Source organism: Sinocyclocheilus grahami, unplaced genomic scaffold, assembly GCF_001515645.1.
Source record: "Sinocyclocheilus grahami isolate Dianchi unplaced genomic scaffold, SAMN03320097.WGS_v1.1 scaffold1009.1, whole genome shotgun sequence".
NCBI lineage: Eukaryota > Metazoa > Chordata > Actinopteri > Cypriniformes > Cyprinidae > Sinocyclocheilus > Sinocyclocheilus grahami.
In genome coordinates, this window is record NW_015506188.1 from 169990 (window position 1) to 192833 (window position 22844).

Consider the following 22844-nt stretch of genomic DNA (forward strand, 5'->3'; position numbering starts at 1 on the left):
TATATTATCGCCCAGCTCTAAACTGCTAAATGTGGCTATAAAGCATTAAAGGGATAGTTCACCCAAAAATGAGTTTCTTTCTTCTGTTGAACACAAAAGAAGATATTTTGAACAATGTGAGCAACCAAAAAGTTGACAGTAGCCGATTACTTACATAGTATTTTTTTCAATGGCTACCTTCATCTTTTTGGTTACCCACATTGTTCAAAATATCTTCTTTTGTTTAGACACTCAGCAGATGAAAGAAACTTAACAGGTTTGGAACGATCATTATGATATTATAAAGATTAACATCATGAGTTTGTGTAAAGCTGCTTTGAAACTATTTGTATTGTGAAAAGTGCTATACACATAATTTTGACTTTAGCCATGCTTTAGTGGTGGTTTGGATATGTAACAGATGTAATGGATATAACTTCTATTATGATTTTATTTTTTGAACCATTTAGCCAAGCACATTTTTCAGAAATAGTAATGTCATATTTTGATCTGTAGGGGGAGCAGTGAAGCTATAATCTGAGTATGGGCCCTGAGGAGCTGCCTGACCTTATGGACACGGTATGAATTTGTACATATGTATGTCTGACTGAGTAAAGAACCATGTGTGCCAATTATGTGCCAATAATTTAGCATTATTTGTTTGTTCTCTCACTCATTACACCCAGATGTCGAGCACTCCTCCTCCGTCTCCTCGTCCTGTTTGTTCCTCATTCTCACCTCCTCACTGCTCTCCACCGGTTGTGACCTTACGCTCCTCTGCCACTCGTTACCTGACTCAACTCGACCCCTGGAGGAGACACAGCTGGGAACCTGGAGCTGTGGCACAGGGATATCCACCCAATGACACACGCAGGTAAAAATCACATTTACCTCAGTGACACTTTAGAATGGTCCAAGTGTGCTCTACCTTAATTTTTTTTTTTTTAACTGGAGATTGTGACTAATTTGGCTTTATCTATACTTACATGTATTATGTGCTATATTTCATTATTTAACATTAACTTTCTATTTTAATATATTTTAAAGTAATTTTTTTTCTCTGATGGCAGAGCTGAATTAGCAGCAGCCTTCAGTGTCGCATGATCCTTCAGAAATAATTCTAATATACTGATTTGGTACTCAAGTAACATTTCACATTATTATCAATGTTGAAAACAGTTGTGCTGCTTGATATTTTTGTGGAAAACAAAATGCATTTTGTTGGATTTTTAACGAATAGAAAGAACAGCATTTATTTGAAATCCAAATCTTTTGTAAAATTATAAGTATATTTACTTTTTTTGACAGTTCAATGCATTCTTGCTGAGTTAAAGTATTAATTTCTTCAAAAACAAAATCTTATTGACCCCAAACTTTAAAATTGTGTAATATAATTGTTTTTGTCAGCAAACCCACACAACCTAAATTATGTACTCACTGAAATTAATAGTTAACCCTGCAGAATAGGATTTTTACAACATATTTTGTTATATATTATAATTTTTCTTACCCTTATTGTATTTAAATTATTATATTTTTCCATGTTAAATTTATTGGGTCTTTTTTTTTTTACCGTTTTATTCTAGTTTTTGTTTTATTTTGTCATGTATTTTTTGTTGCAGTAGTTTTTGGGATGCACTAGTTGCATCAGAAATGCACTACATATAAATGAACTATTAAAATTTGAACCATTTTAATTTAAAACTATACATATATATATATATATATATATTAGTGATCGACCGATATTGATATTTTATAACCAATACCAATTATTTGCATGTTTATGTGCCCGATAACCAATATGCAGAACCGATATTTATTTACTGTTATAAAGTAAATAAATGACTCAGTGAAGTAAGTCCATACTTCACTTTGGTTTTTCCTCCTTTCAGTCATCTTAAAAAAAGTGCTGAAAATTAGCAGTCTTTCATGTTAAATTTAATCTTCACATTACAACAATAAAAAAACATTTCATTTAAAGCATCAGCAGCAACACTAATATTAACAATAAGCAATATATATATATATATTCTTATTCAATGTTGTGCCTTATAACTCTTTCTCTCTCACGCATGGCTGTCCTGATATAGGGCCTCTACTGTGTCACTCTGTGGACTATTATTGTGAGATCACCACCAGCCAGTGCCAATGTACTCAGTGAGGAGACAGAGACACACACAGATAGATAAGAACACACAGACATACATAGGTCTTTCCAGTAAGGAGCTAACATTACACTGCAGCTAATTTTCAGGTTAGCTTTAAAGAAGTCGACTTAAAGTCATCCAAAGGAAGAGGAAAGAGTAAGATTGAAGTTTTTTAATCTATAATGTTATGAGTTTGTATATATTTGTGTTTACATATGTGTAAGTTTGTTTGTTATTGCAGATGTCCTGTGGAACTTATAATTTCTGGTACTTTGTAATGATAGTATGTATGTGTGTGAATTTAATGTTCATTCTCTCTCTTCTTAGTGTGAGTCTTGAAGATCTGAACCCGGATGAGATGTCCTTAGTGCTAAACAGTGCATGGAGGTCAAAAAGAGCCCGAGAAGCCCGCAGGTCTGTCACTCAAGCTTCCCTGACGTCACTTACTGAGGAGGAAGTTGGAGCAGAGCATCAGGAACATCATCGATCAGCGCTGGAGGTTAGGACACGCACACAGAGCTTCTGTGAGCTGCATTACTGTGTACTGTATACTTATAATTAGTAGCTGCCTTTAAAGCCTCCTGAGATCAAGATGGAGCAGCAAATTAATTCACTGATCATGGATTGGAAAAGTGGAAAAACAACAAACTGATTAATTATTCAATGGAAATGTGAAATGCACTTTATGTTCAGCAAAATAACTCTACCTATGCAAACCGCACAATATTGAACGTTCAATTGCAGTGGATTCCAAAAAATGTAGACAAAGTTTTATTCTTAAATTCTACAATGGTGCATTAAATTGATCAAAAGTGGCCATTTTTTGTAACAATGTAACAGTCTTTTCAAATAATTTCAAATAAATTTGAATGGTTTTCACGGCCAGAAAAAAAGTATCATCATTTTAAAGTAAAATATCAAGTAAAAATATTTTATTAAAACTATTATACAAAAATATTATGCAGAAACAACTGTTTTCAACATTGATAATAAGAAGAAATGGTTCTTGATTTCTGAAGGATCATGTGACACTGAAGACTGGAGTGTAATGGCTGATGAAAATTCATCTTCACAGCCATCACAGAAATAAATGACTAATTATTGTTAATAATAATAAAAATATATTAAAATAGGAAAGCTATATTGTAATCATACAGCTGTTTTTAACTGTATTTCTGTACTTCTTTCAAAAATATACTGACCCCAAACTTTTGAACAGTTGTGTATATTAAATATTTTAATTAGATAACTGCTTTGTAAATTTCTCCCTCAGGAGCAGTCCAATCAGATGCATGGCTGCAGTGTCTCCGCCCCCAGCCTGTGTATGATGCAGCAGATGCCTAGAAGCTCTGCCCCTCGCCCTCGCTCCTACTGCCATGGTCAGTTGAGTGTGTTTGGGGTTTCCAGCTTGTTCACAAATTAATTCAAATAAAACCATTCATTTATATTTCCTATGTGGTTCTTTCCCTCACTTTTTGATGTTATTTTTATTATACAGTTTTCCCCCTAAAAATAAGTGTTCAAATATTTTATGTCCACTATGTTTCTGACTCTTTATTTATGACTCTGAAACTGAAACCGATATTAAGAAGACAGCATTACGTTATGTGCAATCCAAGTTCTATTTCCTCAAATCAATGAGAAAATTTTTCTTGTCTTGTTCGGTGTGATCTAGAGAGTTTTTCGTACAACCAGATTGGAGGATCATCTCACAGGTGTGTCTCAGTCCTGGCTTGTTTTAATCATAAATATCCTAACATATTCAATTGTAAATATCCATACTTTTAATTTCTGATACAGTATAGACAGCGAGTTTGCTGCTCCGGGCTGGGACATAGATAGAGGGCAAATAAAGGCTGAGGGGCATGAAAACAAAGAGGACACCTCAGGAAACCGCCTGGAGCGAACACTGAGCTTCCTGCGCAAGATGACTCCTAAAAGCAAGGTAGGGGCCCAGCTTCCTGTCCACTCCTGTGCTTACTGTGTCAAAAGGCAAACCTACGTTGATGACCAGTATCATTTCTGGTTGGCTGTTATTTTAATCTGTCATCAGAAGTGAAGTGTTACCAGTTGCATATGGCATATTGCACGTTTTAGTTCAGGAGAGAGGGGGCAGTGTAGTGAAACTGGACAATAGTCCCATTCCAGTCCAACAGAGGGCAGAGTGAGACAATCCTGCTGAACAGGCAACTTGATAATTAAGCAAAAACACTGTGTCTCCCTCCTCCACTTGTTCTCTGTAAAATTTCAGTTTCTGCCATTATTATTAGTTCTCAAGCTAATAATACTTGCTCTATACTATACTATATCATTAAGCTCCCAGCTGAAGTTCCACAGCTTGGTTTGTGCTGAGAATCAGATTCCAGCTTGTCATGAATCATAGGAGCCTGGCAAACACTGACTCACTTAGTAGTCAGCTAAAATTTCTCAGAAAGTGCCACAGAGTCTGCCGGTTTGACATCTTATCAAAACCATAATCATTTATTTTATTAAATTCAGAAAGGTTCCAGCAGGTTCATACATTTTTGTGTTTGAGAGACAGCCTTTCTACTGTAGAACACAAAATATATTTTGAAGAATGTTGGTAACAGTTTTGGTTAACACTGAATTCCATTATATGGGCAAAAAGGCAGAGACATTTCTCAAAATAATGTCTTTTATGTTCCACAACATTTTTTGGGTGAACTATCTCTTCAGGTTTCAATTAATTGAGGTGATCTATGGGCAGGTTTAAGAAACACTCACTGAACCATCAGAAAGTACTGTGCAACATTAGTTAACATGATCTTGGGAGAGTGAGATGCAATATTATTGTGAAACCCATATGACAGAATGAATAAAGCCCCTTTTGTAGTTGTTTAAAGGATGGATGGCAGTCAGAATACTGTCTTTGACCCAGTTCACTACAATGACACATGAGGAAGCAGGATTTTATGGTCGAGTGATGACAGGTCTGAAGATGACATTGTTTTTGAGTCAGTATCGCAGTGCTTGTGAAAGAAAGTCCTCGTTTATTCACATTAGTGTTAGTCATGCGTGATCTATGGGCAGGTTTAAGAAACACTCACTGAACCATCAGAAAGTACTGTGCAACATTAGTTAACATGATCTTGGGAGAGTGAGATGCAATATTATTGTGAAACCCATATGACAGAATGAATAAAGCCCCTTTTGTAGTTGTTTTAAGGATGGATGGCAGTCAGAATACTGTCTTTGACCCAGTTCACTACAATGACACATGAGGAAGCAGGATTTTATGGTCGAGTGATGACAGGTCTGAAGATGACATTGTTTTTGAGTCAGTATCGCAGTGCTTGTGAAAGAAAGTCCTCGTTTATTCACATTAGTGTTAGTCATGTTCATGGACTGTCAAATCTTTAAAAGTCTGTTTCAAAGTAATAAAGTAATTATGAGAATGTTAACTTCGAATTCCTAAAAGATTAGAATTTGTTTTTAACTACATTACCATTCAAAAGTAAGTTTTTTTGTTTGTTTGTTTTTTGTTTTTTTTTCTCATTTCATTTATTTGAACAAAAATATGGTTATAACAGTATTATTATTATTATTACAATTTAAAATGTGTATAAAAAGCTGAATTTTCAATAGCCATTACTTCAGTCTTCAGCATCACATGACCCTTCAAAAATCATTCTAATATACTGATTTGCTGCTCAAGAAACATTTTTGATTATCAAAGTTGAAAACCGTTGCGCTGCTTAATAATGTATGTTTATTTTTTTTCATGATTCTATAATGAATAGAAGTTCAAAAGAACAGATTTTATTTGTAAGATATTTTTTGGTAGTGTTTACTGTCACATTTGTTATATACAATATATACTGTCATTGTTCACTTGTGTTACATTTTATATATATATATATATGTATATATATGTATATGTAATTTAATGTTTTTAATTTCCCATTGCAGACACATAAAATATTAGCATTTTTATTATTTGCAATTAGAGGAAATGAAGTCACAATTGTGGATGAAAGATGCAATTACCTTTTTTTTTTAAATTTATTTATTTTTGCCCTGACAAGGAAATAGGCTTTCATGTAAACTTTCCCATGTGTCAGTACAAACCAATATAAACTTATAAGGTCAAGACTCGTCACATTTACTGAGTTATCATTTAAACTCTTATCATCACAGCTAAAGGTCTGTTTGAATTGCAGGTCTTTCCATGACATCGTGGCACTAAACATCACACACGCGCTTTTTTAGATCTTAAGGGAGCTTCGACAGAATTGGCACTCGTGATTAGTCATCCACTTTAGGGAATAAGATTTTCATGCCAGTCCCGCAGGCTCCAACACAAACAGTCTAGCAAGAGATGGGAGGAGTTTTATGAGACAGCCTGTTTCTTTGTAAAGCAAGCTGAACCGTTTGCTTAAATGGCAACGTCTTGTTTTTAAATCATTTTTTTTAACCACATTACCAGATTTATAGTACAGTCTACAGTTTTCTCTAAATACGTGTTATTAGTAACACACTTCTGTCTGAGGTTTTGTTTGTTAGACTTCCTTGGAAGCGCTTTCTGCTTTCCTCTCTCTCTCTCTCTCTCTCTCTCTCTCTCTCTCTCAGTTCCAGACGCTTACATGTGCGTACCCACACACAAACAATCACACACGGGTCCAGTCAGCTGTTTGAAGCCTGATCTGACCCCATACACACACAAGGAAGGAGCTTGTCAAAGGACAGACCACAGGCACAAACTCAAAGCGGCATGACCGGGTTTGTTTTTAACTCTGTCAGCCTTTAGGTATTAATTCTTTACTGTTGAGAGGGAACTTTTTGATTGTATTGTACAACATTTTTAGCTTTTAAAAGTGATTTTAAACTTTAAGATAAGGCTTCATCTTATTATTAAACATATTAATTGTAGCGAAAGCTGTGCAGCAAATATAAATATGGTAATCATGTATAATAAAGCTCTTTCTTACTGAGTGGTACCACCACAGTGCAGGGATGTGTGTGTGTGTGTGTATGTGTGTGTGTGTGATGATGATTATTAGCTGCAAAGTAAACAGTCTGGCAGAGTCATCTCATCGTCTGGCCTGTTTCCTCCTCCAATGATCTTTAACTCTCAGCTGTCCCCATTGTTTTCCTTGTATCCTTCAGTTGCTCTTTCTGTCCCGCCACTTATAAACTCCATACATTCTCTTTTCTGCACCCCTTTACATTTAGGTCTTAACAGATAAACATTAAGCATTACACATTACAATCTTCATTTCTTACCACAATCCCACTACAGGAGTAAACATCTGTGAAACATGTCAGCAGGAGCCCCTCCCACACCCCCGCTGACAGACTGGGATCTGGACTGTTTTTAAATGGAAAGGTGAATGGGATTTTAAAATAAGGGTGCGAATATTAGGTAAAGTTGTCTCCTTTTTTATGTCTTCATTTATTGACGCAATTTTTTACATCAAAAATGTAATATATATATATATATATATATATATACAGTGGGTACGGAAAGTATTCAGACCCCCTTAATTTTTTTATTGACCGTGTGACAAGAACAACATATAACTTTCTAACTTCTATCTAATTGATGCTGCATCTCACTTACCCAAAATTTGAAATACACTCATGAATACAAATGTGCACACACACATTCACCTTAAGGCATCACGCTGTGTTGTGACACAATCTGTGCTGAATGACATGCCTCATGGGCTTCAGCCTCCAGAACCTGGTCGTTATCTCTGCAAAAACACACACAGTCCTCACTATAACTCCTACTGTCATAAACATGCACAGAAAAACACATTTTCCCGTCTGTTGCAGGAAGCAGCTCTGAAAAGAGCCTCCTCTATGGAGTGGTAACCCAGAGCAACGCTCCCTCTCTCTTTCTCTTTCATTCTCTCTTTCTATCCATCTATTTCAGTGTAGAGTCATGGCCACATCTAACACCTACTATCATTGTAACTACCAGCTTCAGTGTAATGCAAATGAATGCAAAATGCATACAACACATAAATGAACTCTATTTCTAGATGTTTCTTTTAAAATAGGATGAAATTCTTAAATTACATTGAAAACAAATGCATGTATAAATGTATATTTGAGTTCATATTGAAATTTCTGGCACAATTTGAGACCTTGACATTTTACTCTAATTCCTGAAATTTATTTTTTATTTTAAAAAATTAATTTTATTCTGTTATGTATTGAATAAACAGTTTAATTCTATTTGTCTTCAATAAAAATCGCTTCCGATGTATTATTATTATTATTATTTAATATATTTTTTCAAAAACATTTGAAAATAATTATGAAAAGGAAAAAATATCAAAAGTTGCAGATTATTTAAAAAAAATAAAAATATCAACAGTATGAATTTAAAATGGGAATTTATTTGTTATTTAATTTTTTCCCAAGTACATTGAAAGTCATGGTGAAAAGGCAAAAATAGCTGTATGTTAATATATGTTTTTCAAAAAAGCTAAAAGTGATAAAGAAAAGCAAAAAAATAGCAAGTTAGAGATAATGTAGAAAAAGTGAAAAAAGAAAAAAGTGAGCTATAACTTTAAAAAAGTGAAATTGTATGTATGTATTTATTTATTTATTTTACAAATACATTAAAAGTAATTGTGAAAAGGCAAAAATAGCCAAAAGGGTCTGGCTGCAGCTTGGCGCTTGCACTCTCAGACGTGCATTCTCAGGCTTGCACTCTCAGACACTTGCACTTCCGCTAGCGACGTCACTTGCAGTCTTTTTTATTTTGTTCTATTTATTGATTACTTTTTGTTTGAATCTCTCAACATTTTACAACAGTATAGCCAGGTGGTGAAGACAAGAAAAAATTGTCACTTGTTTATGTTTTTCTACAGGAGGAAAACGCTTATCGAGAGACTTTGTGCATTGCATTCATATTCTGCTGTTCTGTGGCCACGGATTTGCGGGTCTTGTCTTTTTCTTGCAGGACCCTGTAGGTTACGGTACTAAATTAGTTGTTATCATTAAATCACCACCACAGCGTCTTGTCTCCATTGGCAACACGCACAATTTGTGTCGATTGAAAGTGATGTTGCAGGTATCGGAGAGTGCAAGTGGCGATTGCAAGTGACTTCGTAATTTAGTTTCTTTTGTCTTGTCTTCACCACCTGGCTATACTGTTGTAAAATGTTGAGAGATTCAAACAAAAAGTAATCAATAAATAGAACAAAATAAAAAATAAAAAAGACTGCAAGTGACGTCGCTAGCGGAAGTGCAAGTGTCTGAGAGTGCAAGCCTGAGAATGCACGTCTGAGAGTGCAAGCGCCAAGCTGCAACCAGACCCTTCTCAAAATAGCTGCATTCAAACATAATTTATTTGTTATTTTCAAATACATTGAAAGTAATTATGAAAAAGAAAATATAGCAAAAGTTAGAGATGTAAATAAAAGTGAAAAATTGGGATATAATTTTAAAACATGAAATTTTATGTATGTATATGTGTGTATTTATGTATATATGTATGTATGTATGTACGCATTTATTTATTTAATTAATTAATTATTTTCTGAGATCAAATGAATGATGAATAACAAGATCAGTCAGTGTAGTCAGTGTACTTGTTGAACTGGCACTGATTATGAAGTGGCATCTTGCTTCTTAGCATTTGTTAGCATAGCTCCAGTAACATCAGCATTATCCGAGTACTGAGGCAGCCCTCCAATACTTGCTGAAGACAGAGTAGTCATCATTATTGATCTGGTCAGGAGTGCTGCAGGGGCTGAAATCTGACTGCTAATAAACAACGTAGCTGGTCCCATGCCACACATTTGTTATTACCAACACAAGGAAGAAAGCTTGTGTGCATGAAATTAAAGAAATTGTGAGTAAGAGGGAGCATGAGAAGAAGTGTTGAAACACTTGTGTGGAAGTCCGCCCACAGTGCAATCTGTCCTTCCTCAGAGACACTGAACCAAAGAGCGAGCAAGAGTGAAAGACTCTGAGAGAAAGAGAGATAGCTCTTTAAATGCTTCAGTATTTAAAGTTGAAGAGCTAGTGGATTTCACAGAAAGAGATGTCATGTACTCATTTTCTACCAGAATAGTGATGGTGATGGGTGGAGGGATGGCTTTTTGAGAGCCGAATGGTGATGTAACTCGCTATTTTACTAAATGTCCAACACCATAGTACATCAAGGTTTTTGAGAATTTATTTTAACTTACATAATCAACTAATTTAATAAAAGCTCTTTATTCCAACACAAGCTGGCTTCGGTGTAACAGTCAAAACATTTTTATTTATAACAAATAAAATTCATGGTATTCAATTATAAGCAATGCTAATACGTGTATTTTCATTTATATTATAGATATAGTTTTGTGTATATTTATATATGTAAAATCATAGAAAATAGTGTATTTATAAAAATTGTGTATTATAAATATATTATATAATATAAAATGTGTATACAGAATTTATATGTGTGTGTATACAGTGTATTGTGAATAAATCACGGCTGAAGGGCATGTAAATATTTTCTAAATCTCTATTGTATGTGTGCGTATTTAAATATAAATAAATATACACAGTGCACAGACTGCACACAAATATATTATTTAAACAAAAAACATATTTTAGATGCAATTAATCGTTTGACAGCACTAATATATGTATATACACACACACACAACTCTCTCAACCTCTGCTCATCTAACTCTCTTATCTGTTCCACAACCAGATTACGTAGACCAGATTATGTCGTCTGGGCTACAGTCAGTATTGTTTGATGAATCCAAAATGACTAGATGGGACAGTACATCTGTTGCAAGATTTGACCTGCTTTAATCTTGCTTTAATCTGCTGAGAGATTTGTCTAGCTTTAAACCATGCAACGTATTTAAAAAAGAAAAAGCATTCAACCAGTCTTTTGCATGCTTCTGGGAATGTGCCCGTATAAGAACCCAAACCTTGCCGCCCACTGTAAACTTTCCAGGCTCCCCTCATAACCCAGCCAAAGTCTAAGTACACTGTTGGCATGGCGACAGATGTGGCCAAAGCGGGAAAAGAAACTCCCCTCCTCTCCCTTCGGCTCTCTTCCCAAAAGAAAACCTCCACCATTTTCTGCCTTTCCCGGTATACAGAGGTAAACTGCAGAGGTGCGTGCCGAGCCACTCCAATACTGCAGCATTTAGAAACATTGGATACATACTTACAGATGTTATTTGTTGTACTAAATGTCTTTATTATTAAATGTTAATTTGCATAATAAATGAACTATCCATCGTTTCATTTTCATTTAAGGTAGTAATTGGTCTGATTTCACTCAAGGGTGCTTTTTGCTTGCTTATGCAGACCACAAGCTTTCCGAAAATTAAGTCTTCCTTCTAGTGGTACAGTCCTCTCTGAGAAATGCTGAATAGGTGTTAGTGCTATAGTACTATAGCGTACTATAGAGTTCAGCGACCGGGTTTGAGAGTCTCAAGTACTGTTGTTGCTTTAGTAGCCTACCATCATTACATCATGACAGATGTAGCATCTTCTGTACTTAAACCACACATATGTTTCAATCATATTAACTCGTGGCAGGCCTAATATTAATATGCAGATTTTTTAGTATTTTACATAAACTTAAACTGACTGGTATAGCCATAGATATCAATAACCTACTAATTCTACAGGTATAACACTCACAAAAAATGATCATGATAATTCTATATTTAGAAATGTATTTGATATTAAATGTATTTTTATTTTTATTTTACACATCATAGCTGATAAAGCGTTCTCAAGCTAAAATGATTTATAAATATGTAGTCATATAATTATTCCTTCTGAAAGGTAACATGTCGGTTTTACAGTTTAAGGTGACATTACCAGCTCAAGGTGGTTTACTATTTAATGCATTTTTTTCTGGCTAAATAGTAAAAAAATAAAATAAAAGAGAAAAAATGCGTTTACTCGTATAAATGAAAAGTAATTTTTCCTTGATTGATTTAGAAATATTTACAATACGGCATTAAGATAAGAGACAATATACCACTCATTTTAATTGAATCATATAAAATTATGTTATCGAGATTCTAAGCGGTCTGGGTTACAGTCATCTTGCGCTTCCTGAACTGAAGGGGAGGAGAGAGAGAGTGAGAGCGCGAGAGAGAGAGAGAAGCTTATTTCCCTCAAAGTTACCGCACCGCGCTGTTCTGTGAATGTCTCCTGCCTTTTAAAAACGCTGCTATTAGACATAAACAGGACCAAAGGAAACTTTTATCTTAATTAATGGGATATACATATTTTGCCGTAAGAAGATTCGATTTTCGCTGTACTGAAGACGATTAGACTATCGCAATGTCTCGAGTAGCGGATTTGTCGAAACTTCGCCAGGAGAGGATGAGAGAAATCAGTCAGCGGGTAAGTGCAACGACGCGACCTCGAGTATTCGAGCTTTAACTAGAACAACGCAAGAATTATAACAATTCAGACGTTCTGTTTTGAATGTTTCACTTTAGTATTTGTTCGTCGTGTTTCATAAGGGATTTTAGCGCTTATAGGGACTATAATATTGACTATTAAAAAAGTATTAAGTTTTGAGAAGTATGTTGTAAGTCAATTCAGTTCTTTTCAATACAACTTTTTGTATTTTGATAATACTTATTGTTTTAATATAAAGGCAGTGAAACACTACTTCTGAAAAGCACTGAGTGTGTTTTGTGACTATAAAAATACATCTACTATTAACATAGAGGTTGTATATAAATGTCATCTTTGGTATGTTGCAAAGGCAGCACAGAAAGTTTAAGGCTGCTCAGATGCTGCATTTATATTTGCACAGAAGCCAAGTAGCATCAGATCTACTTCTGAGAAGTTAAGGTGGGTTACAGCTGGGTTAGACTTAAATACAGCTTTTATATGTTTACACACAATTTGAAGTCAGCACAGAGCCTGCTCAGAACAGCCTTAACTCTGGTGTATAGAGACACCTTGAGTAAGGGGTTGTATGTTTGCTTTTGGCACTGAATGCACCTTTTTTTTGTCCAATTATTAGCTTCAGTGCGAGTTTGAGTTGTGTAGGTGTTACTGAGTGGGAATGTTGAACAACAGACTGTGTGTGTGCGCGCATAGAGAAAAATTCAAGAGAAGGAGAGCCAAAAGAGAGGTTGCCATAGAAATAGCTCTCAGTTAAAGCATCAATTCCAGGTTCAGGTCCGAAGGCAAGATTTTTTAAACAGTGAGATGTGTTATTGCTCACACATACGCACACACACCTTCTCACCACCTCTTCTTCTATTAAGTGGTGATGTCATAGGTCAAACTGATGTCTAACATCAGTTTAAGCATTTTAAATGTAACCAAGAGCAGTGTTCGCTAGTTTGCTTGTCCTAGTATTTATAAATTGATATAATCCACCAGTCTTTGTCAATTTTTGGCCATTAACAGTGCCCACTTGGCACATTAATAAGCACTCTGTGGTGTTATTTGCTAAATCCAATCCACCAGCAACCCAAGATCAGAGACATGTTGTCACACTATGTGGGGTAAGTTGTCACATGGAACCTGCTATTAAACAGCAATTCATGAAATTGTAAAAATACAAAAATGTACATTGTGTCTCTCGAATTTAACCAAACCTTACAGTTGACATACACTCTCTGTGACAACTAGCCCCAGTGTCCCAAGTATTTATATCGACATTGGCTTTCGAAAGAATCCATATCACTCGACTGGTACTGTCCTGTATTGTAATTTGCTTTTGTGTAAAAGTGTTTGCGAAGAATGTCAATGTCAACTAATCAGTCATGGTTCCCCAGAGGCCAGCTGTATCCAGGCCATCGGGCCACAGCAGGCTGAACTAAATCTGGAGCTGGGACTATTCGAACTAGAGCACCGACGTTAAGTCCTGCCAGTCTCAGCCCATTTCCTTGACGGGAGATGACACCAAACTTTAGACAAGTTCGCTGAACTCAGACAATGTGCTCAGGACACATAGCACTCATGCTTTTGTACAGAAAGTTTGATTTAATGTCAACTTTCATGTGAACTACGACCACAGAGGTTGTTTTCGTTTTGCACGCTCAAATACATTTCAGTAGCCTGACATTATTTTTTATAAACGCAGACTTGGAAATGTTAGCTGCTCCTAGTTTGTGCTTCTGTGGTTTGTAATATACAGAGTCATACTTGAGTTTAGTTACAAAACAAAGTGTCACTTTACCACATGGTTTGTTCTCCGACTTAGCATGAACTATTGCGACTTCCCAAATCTGCAGAGATGATCGCACATACACGTACCAAACAATGCAGAAACATCCTGGATGGGCTGGTTTTGAGCAAACTAGGTCAATTTAGGTTTGGTAATTTGATAGCAATATCCTGCAGGTTGTGGACTGCTACAGACACACACACTAACCGGTTTTTAATACATTTTCAGTTGCTTACTTCCAACACATGTCCATGTTCCTATGGCAACCTGTACTCATGCATCTTGCAGATTAGAAAGAGGAAGTGCTCTCTCATTATTTCCTGCTTTGCATGTCAACAGAGAGGCTGATTTTCAGAATAAGCGATCCCAAAACTGGGTCTGGTGTCCTCAGAGATGGAAAAAATGTGAGACATCTTATCTTAAAAATTCAGTTGACATTTCAGATTTATTTTTAGAATCGTTTGTCTAGACATTTAGCATTCTCTTTCCTTCATTTTATCAAATTAACCCATCATAAAACACATAAAAGAGGAAGATGGTCAGCCTGGGCTGAGCAGAGCTTCTGTAATAATGCTGACTAGAATATTAATCAACACCAGCTGCTGGTCAAATCTTTTATGATCAAGAACATTGCAGAAGTACACATCTCAGAACGTCTGATGGGTTAAACTGAGTTTACAGAGTTGCACTGGGAATTTAGCTAAATTAATGCCTGGACTTAATCAATTTACCTAATTTAAAGCTGCAGTGTGTTTTTGAGCTGTAAATGCCATATAATTACTCTGGAGCCACTGGAAACACGGATTGGCTGATGGTACCACAAGAACAGATGCCGTCTTAAACTAAACTCTAGCAAATATCATGTCAGTATATGAGCTGTGACGTTAAAGGCAACAGAGAGGAACATATAAACGGGGAATATTTCATTATGTTATGGAGGATGTTTTGCTAGTGGCCGCTCAAAATGTAAAATGGCTCAGATGGTTCGCTAAAAAAACCTTTCTATGCTGTACCAGTGTGCAAAAATGGCAGGGTGCAAACTAATGTTGAAACTATTAAAATTCCTTTTCGGTAATATAAATAAAGCTGATATAAAATATAAATATTAGATGGAAAAACTGAATTTAAAAATGTTACTTTGGTAACTGAAAATAAGCAAGTTTACACTGAAATAAGTTTAAGTTGTAGTACTACCATTACTAAAATAAAAATAAACTAAAACTAAATAGAAATATTTAAAGGGGTCATATGATGTGATTTCAACTTTTCCTTTCTCTTTGGAGTGTTACAAGCTCTTGGTGCATAAAGAAGATCTGTAAAGTTGCAAAGACTAAAGTCTCAAATCCAAAGAGATATTCTTTATAAAAGTTAAGAGTCAGCCACACCTACCTAAAACGGCTTGTTCTAACACGCCCCCACATATCTACGTCGCTATGTGGGAAGATTTGCATAACACCACCCAAATGTTCACGCAAAGAAAGAAGGCGTAACTTTTATTCTCGCTGTAGTTTTGTTGTTACCGCCGCCATGTCGTAAAGACGCTGTGTGCTTCATTGTGAAAGTGAAACTACTTTGTTCGGTCTTCCAAAAGAGGATGATATCCGCTTCATCATGCCTGGAGCTGATCTGTGCTGGTTGCTGAGGAAATACTTAAACTTTGCGCTGTCGATCGCCGAATCGGCTTTCACCGTGGACGAAGCGGAGTCCAGCCTGGAGTCATCACATGTGGTTGCCGCAAGCCCTCCGGATGCTCCTTCGTCGAAATCGCCAGCCACGCCGTTCTTCACGCTAGCCCCTGGCCTCTGCTCACTGTAGGCCGTGGTGTGTGATGCTGTTTCGTTGTGAAAGCGAAACTACTTTGTTTGGCCTTCCAAAAGAGGACACGACTAGAAATCAGTGGTTAAGTTGTATTTACAACACTGTTCAAGGACCCTTCAACCCAAATATTCAGATGTGTGCAGCACATTTTATGGAGGACCATTTCCTGATCCTGGGAGAGTAGACTACAATGCCGGCTGTTCTGACTCACAGACTGTAAGTAAGTATTTTTATATTTAAAGTATTTGCCACTGATGATTCAAACGCGTTTTTTTTTACCTTTAACCGCATAAACACATTTCATTACACCAAATACACCAAATACTGTTCTTTTTAGCAGCATCATATGACCCCTTTAAAAACAACTAATAAAAAATGACAAAACAACATAAAATTACTGAATTTTAAACTAAAACTGAAATAAACTAAAATATAATTCAAAATATTGATTAATACCTGCCTCCACTAATTGCCTATTATCAGATTGTGTCCACAAAGACCCTCCAAGGGTGAAAGAGAGGACAAACGCAGAAAAAATTTGAAACCAACTTATCAAACTAGGCATGTACGTAACAAAGACACACAAATAGATGAAGTAAATCTCAGAAATGAGAGCCATTGCTTGCTTAAACCACATGAGTGACTTTTTATAGTGGCTGATAGGGTTCATTTGTCTTTCCCTTAAATGCTGATTAGCAAAGATGAGCTTTTCCAATGAGAACCAGTTCACAGGAATGAATGTGCTGTATGTTTTCATGATGAAATCTTTTACCAGTGAATACAGGCCTTCTAGACATTCAATATGGCCATTGTTGGAAGTATGTGTTCTTCCGAAACGGTGTTGCAAGTTCTCTTTCGACTTGGTTGTTTCCCTGTTCGTGAACTCAGCCTGTACCAGTTCGGCAGATGAATCGGTTACACAATAGAATCTGAGCTGCAATAGTGTCATCATTGTCTGTTTCTGTGAATGTCGATTGTTCTTTGACCAGCTCAAAGTTTTTTGGGGTTTTTTCGTACAATGATACTATGCTAATTTTACTCTGGTGGAGATATTTAAATTTATACATATATAATGATGCCAATCGTGATTGATTTATTCTGAGTTTTTGTGTTTCGATTAGAATAAAGAGAAGGAGCGCATGAGGGAGCGGGAGAGAGAAGCCAGAGATCGAGAGGCACGCTACACTAATGGCCACCTCTTCAACTCTCTCACCGTGTCTGGTACAACGCTCTGCTCAGCCTGCAACAAGAGCATCACCGCTAAGGAGGCCCTCAGCTGCCCGAGTGAGTCACACACACACACATACATATACATCACACTCAAAACCCACAAAGTGCACCAGTAATCCTGTCTGCCAAGTTTAAGCAAATAATGGATTGCAGTTAAGTAGTTGCTAGGCTTTTGCCAGTCTAGGGGACATTTACACAACACCATTTTCAACTAAAAACAGAAAATGTTTTGTACATTTTGGCTGTTCGTTCACACGACTATTGCGTTTTGGGGGGTCTGAAAACACAAGCTTTTGAAAACAGTTTCAAAGTTCAAGATTTTGCGTGGGCGCCAATAGCCTTGTGGGCAGTGCGCTGACATATAGCGTTGTTGCGCTACAGGCGTCCCGAGTATGATTCTCAGCTGGTGGACCTTTCCTGATCCCGCCCCCTCTCTCTCCCACTTCACTTCCTGTCGCTACTTAACAGCCCTATCAAAAAAAAAAGCAAAAATGTCAATAAATAAATAAATAGATAAAAACTAAATGCAAGATTTTGAAAATAATATTATCATCTCTGTGTAAACTACAAAAATGTGAATTTGTGAAATTGGTGATGTCATACACATGCAATGCTGACAATGTTGTCATCTGTATGCAAAACATTTCAAAAAAAGGAAAAACTACCTTTTTAATACAGTCGCTGTCATGTAAACATACCATAAGTAGTCAGTCCTCAGGTCTCTATGATATTATGTTTTTTGTCATCCCTTCAACTAAATTCTATGGGAGTTGTTTTTTTTTACTCATTTTATCACTAAAACACTAAAAAAAGTAATAGCATACCTCTTCCAAAAAGCTGGCGTTTGTTCATCAATGATGATAGGATGTTGTGGATGTTTGTTGCCATGCATTTACTGAGGTGTTCTGGGCAGTTTTAGCATGTTGCTATGTACTTGCTAGGGTGTCCTGAATGTTTTTTTCATGTTCTTATGCGGTTTGCTAGGGTGTTGAAATGCCTGGTAGTCTAAAAAGCTGATTCCTGAGTCTACAGGATATTCTATTTTCTTACCCTCATCTGATTTTTTTTCACTATTTTCATAGGCTACGTTCACACTGCAGGAAAATGTGGCCCTAATCAAATTTTTTGCTCATACTGTATGTGATTCAAATCATTTAGTTTCATGACTGTGTGAACAGCACAAACCACATGGAATCTGGTCTTTTAGGCTATATTCACACTGCGAGTCTTAGTGCACAATTCCGATTTTTGCTCAGAGCCGTTTTTTTCCGATTTTTTTTGCATAGCTGTTCACATTGTTGTTTTAAATGTGGCCAATATCAGATTTCCAGTGTTAATGTGCAAAAGAATGATACGAACTGGGTTTCCAGGTTTTCACAACAAAATCCACCCAATTGCTTCTCAAAACTAGTCCAAAACTAACCAAATCATGTTCAGGGGGGGAAATATTGCGTTAGTGGGGTCACATCAACCCACAAAGTTGGAAAACAACACACGGCAACAGTGGAAAAAGTAACCCAATTCCGCAGGAAAACTGTGGATTTGGCAACACTTGTGCAGTGCGCTGTCATACGGAAGTAAACACAGAGGACATAAAGTAAGCGATTATACGTTTATTTATAGTGTGATCTGCTGCAGAAGCCAGCCATGTGCGCAGGTAATATGAAAAATAAAGACAAGGATGTGACAAAAGCCAGCAGAGTTTTTAAAGTTTTATGATACAAGCCCTAATGTTTTGCTTGTATATAGTGTTGTCACTGTAATACTTATGAGTTCTGACACATAACATTTCCACTGATTACCTTTCGCAACTGTCTTGATAATTTTGGGTATGTAAAATCTTTGAAGTGTCTCCCGTCAGCGTGGAATTATGACGAATGCCGATCTAGAGTGACGTAAAAGTCGCTTGAATTCTGACGTGATTGTTCACACTGCATGTATGCATGTACTGGCCTGTATCGGATTAGTACCACATATGGAAGTGGCACAAATCTAAACTGAAAAGATCAGATTCCATGTGGTTTGTGCTGTTCATACTAGAGGTTGAACGACTTCAGATTTTTTAAAGTCGACTTTTATGTGATGAAATTCGAGTCGAAGTCGACTAGTCGCTGATGACGTCATTAATGAACAAATAAGTCTGGAGCTGAGACTCGAACACCTTGTGCACAGCTATGGCATATGACACAGCGCTGCCCACATGACTATTGCTCCTATAACAGCTAATTTTTATCAGTTCTTTTGTCTTTAGGTCGTTATATTTCTCACATATTTCTGCTCGTTCTAAATCAGATACAAATAAAGTAGTACAGTAAAGATTACATTAATATGAATGCGTTAGTGAGAGCGATTGCGTGTGTGAATTCATTCTACCTGGCAGTGTCTCTCTCTACTAGAAGTGAAGCTGTGGGATTTGGTTAAGAAATATATGCTTGAACTTTTCAGTTTCTAAGCTATTTTATTGAGAAATCGCAGAACAGTGTTGACAATACATTTCCGCGCTGAATGATTCTGTGTGCTCGCGATCTGCACGAGATGAACTGTACGCGCTACTGTCTGAAGCCTATGTGTGTGTGTTACAGTGCAGCAGCGCATTAGATTAGAACAGCGATTAACTTACCTGTACAATAAGCTGTTTAAAACGTGCATTCTCCCGTTCAGTTTCGAACATCCAGTAATATAATCTCACATGTCTTGTGGAGCGCTTTCAGAGTATGCATTTATTTGTCATTTGAACTGTTTGGAAACAGAGTGTAAATGTGGAAGTCCTTCAAAGATTTCTTATCCTGTTGCGCCCTCTATAGGACCAGCAGCTAGTCGACGTCAAGCTTAAAGCGTCATGGCAGAGCATTGAAGTCGACTAGTCGATTAGTCGGTGCAATCTCTAGTTCACACAGTTATGACAAAAACAGATCTGAGTTACATATGAGCAAAAAAAAATTGGATTTGGGCCATATGTAGTACTATGTCTGATTCAGGTCAGATGTTTTGCAACACGACCACAGTCTGAACAGCCAAAATTATATTCATGCAACTTTTACGTCACTCTAGATTGACATTCGTCATGATACCGCTCTGTCGGGATTCACTTCAAATGTTTTACATACCTGTATTTCTTAGATCACTCGTTAAGCTGAGAAGGTTGTCAGTGTAGAGACCAGAGTTGTTGTTTTGCAGTGTATTACAAAGACCGCTCTATATAAGGTAAACTTACTGGGTTGTTTCGTAAATAATAAAAAAAATTATCGCCTACTTATGAATTCTCTGGCTTCCGCAACATATCAGCTTATAAATGAATGTGTAGTTTGCAGTGTGAACATAGCCAAAGTCTGCCTGATAAAACACTTAGAAAGGTGACAGCATACCCCCCCAACCCAAACGAGCCAACTGATTGGAAGTATCATTTATGTAGGACTATCTTATAAATACGTATTTAGCTTTGTGCTGATGTTTAATACTTATGGTTATGGATCTGAACGCACCCTTAATGATAAGTATGAGTGGTAGTAATTGTGATTGGACACTAACGATTATAATTATAATAGCATTACCATTCTTGATTAATGTTTGCTTACATCCTCTGTTGATGAAAGCCCTGAGAATAAATGCTCCTGACGAAACCCTAGGAGGAGCTTGTTTGCAATCCTGCCAATCACAACGCAGAGTCTATAAAAACAGCCGCTTACCTCACTCCTTCCGATGATTTTTCCTGCTTTCTTCCCCCATCCCAACTCCCCCGCTTTCTTTCCATGATTGTCTCCAGGACTTCAAGCTTGAGACGAACATAATCTCTTTATTACTTACAAGCCACACCTGTCTGCCCATTCCCTCTTTTACATTACATCTATGTGTTGCAGCACTGAACTGCTGTCTTGAGTCTTATTATGTGGTGGAGAGTATGTGGAATATTTTTAGTGACTGTTCTACCACAGCATGCCAAGATAACACACACATACATACACACGCACACACACACACACCTTGAAGTTGAGGTCTGGATAGTTTCTTCATGGTAGGCGTTTTCACACATTTCACCACATTCACTCACACACTGTGTGTGTGTGTGTGTGCATCATATATGCCTACATGATAAAATGCATGTAAAAAACATTTTACAGACATTAATATCCATTCTTCTCATTCTTAAAGGATACATTTGTGGCATAATGTTGATTAGACAATTTTCAGTTTTTATAAAGTCATGGTTCCAGCAAGGCATTTACAATAAGAGCAAGCAGGGTGACGCACGTCAAGGGATTAAAAGCAGTCAAACGTTACTTTAGCTGTACAGATGTCTAAATTGATTGTTTCAATTCAAGGTGGATGAACTCATGGTTATTTGTCACATACGTCCAGTGTTTAAATTTTCTCCTTTTCTCCTTTTGTTTAAAGTTTCTTGACTTTTTGTTGTCATGGAAGAGTGGAAGTATTAAATTAAACTTTGCGCAGAGAGGGATAGTAGTGATTTATCACACTAGTCTCATCTTAATATGTATAATGTTTAAGTCTTGTTGTTATACTATCCAAGAACTGTGTATGTTACCATTTAATTCTGTTGTGTTTTACTGTAACTATAATTTTAGCTGTGTTTTAAAGCTTGAGGAATAAGATAAAATTATTATGCTACAAATGCTGTCAATACAACTTAACGTGCATTAAACCTGAATGATTCTTTTCAGCACATTTACATATAAATTCTGGTGCACTCTCCCACCCTTTCCTGTTTTGTTGTGCTTATCTCTCATTTCTTGTTCTCTGTTTTATTATTGTTTTTAGCTTCTTCCTTATTTTGTCATCATGATCAGATTTCAAGGCCAGACAGTACGGGCTGCTCACTGATGATTGCTCTGTGCTCGGCTGCTCTGGTCTGGGTATTGAGAGCTTGTGTGGGTGTTGGAACATGTAGTTTGTTCCTCTGTACACAGCAAAGGCAGATGAACCGAACACCTTTGAGTGGGATCAGATTTACATTAGGTCTTAAAGTGAATTAGGTAAATGTATAGGCTATGCATAAAGATGCTGTTTTATTTAATGTTTCGTAGATTAAATAGTAAAGGGAATAAGGATGTGAAAACTACATATTTTTAAAATTAGCTTAGTGGGTTGCCTGAATGACTTGCAGAGTAATCGTTTTAAGGAAGCACTGGATAAAGGGCTGGTTTCAACTTGATCAGATGCACATGTTAAGGGGCGTTTACATCAGAAATGTTATTGCGATCAAAAACAGCTGGACGAAGCGCAGCGGAATGGAACAGAACACAGGAGTCGCTGTGGGTTTTAATATATTTATAGCTCGATACGCCCTCTTAAAAACAAAACTCTGCTAAAGTGAGTCACAGTGCAACTGCAAAAGACATCTGTGTGCATACATAAGGCTGTAGCATTGGAACTTAAAGGGCATGAATTTTATATTATGAACAGTTTGTCAGCTGAAGTGTGTGTGTGTGTGTGTGTGTGTGTGTGTGTGTGTGTGTGTGTGTGTGTGTGTGTGTGTGGGTGTGTGTGTGTGTGTGTGTGTGTGT

At 36.6% G+C, this 22844-nt stretch overlaps 1 protein-coding gene across 8 annotated transcripts in view; it reads left to right on the forward strand.

Annotated features, from left to right (window-relative positions):
• Window positions 1–22844, forward strand: part of LOC107565575 (rho guanine nucleotide exchange factor 2-like) — a 52392-nt gene that overhangs the window by 7437 nt on the left and 22111 nt on the right. For 3 of the 8 annotated variants that reach the window (XM_016250829.1, XM_016250824.1, XM_016250825.1), the window contains exons 2-8: window positions 496–558; window positions 666–853; window positions 2457–2628; window positions 3403–3508; window positions 3805–3844; window positions 3930–4074; window positions 17214–17376. In XM_016250829.1, coding sequence (XP_016106315.1) covers window positions 523–558; window positions 666–853; window positions 2457–2628; window positions 3403–3508; window positions 3805–3844; window positions 3930–4074; window positions 17214–17376 — 850 coding nt within the window. In that variant the 5' untranslated portion in view covers window positions 496–522. Of the gene's footprint in view, window positions 1–495; window positions 559–665; window positions 854–2165; window positions 2286–2456; window positions 2629–3402; window positions 3518–3804; window positions 3845–3929; window positions 4075–12249; window positions 12486–17213; window positions 17377–22844 lie in introns of those variants that run through there. The other 5 variants (XM_016250822.1, XM_016250823.1, XM_016250827.1 and 2 more) reach the window with 3 other exon arrangements.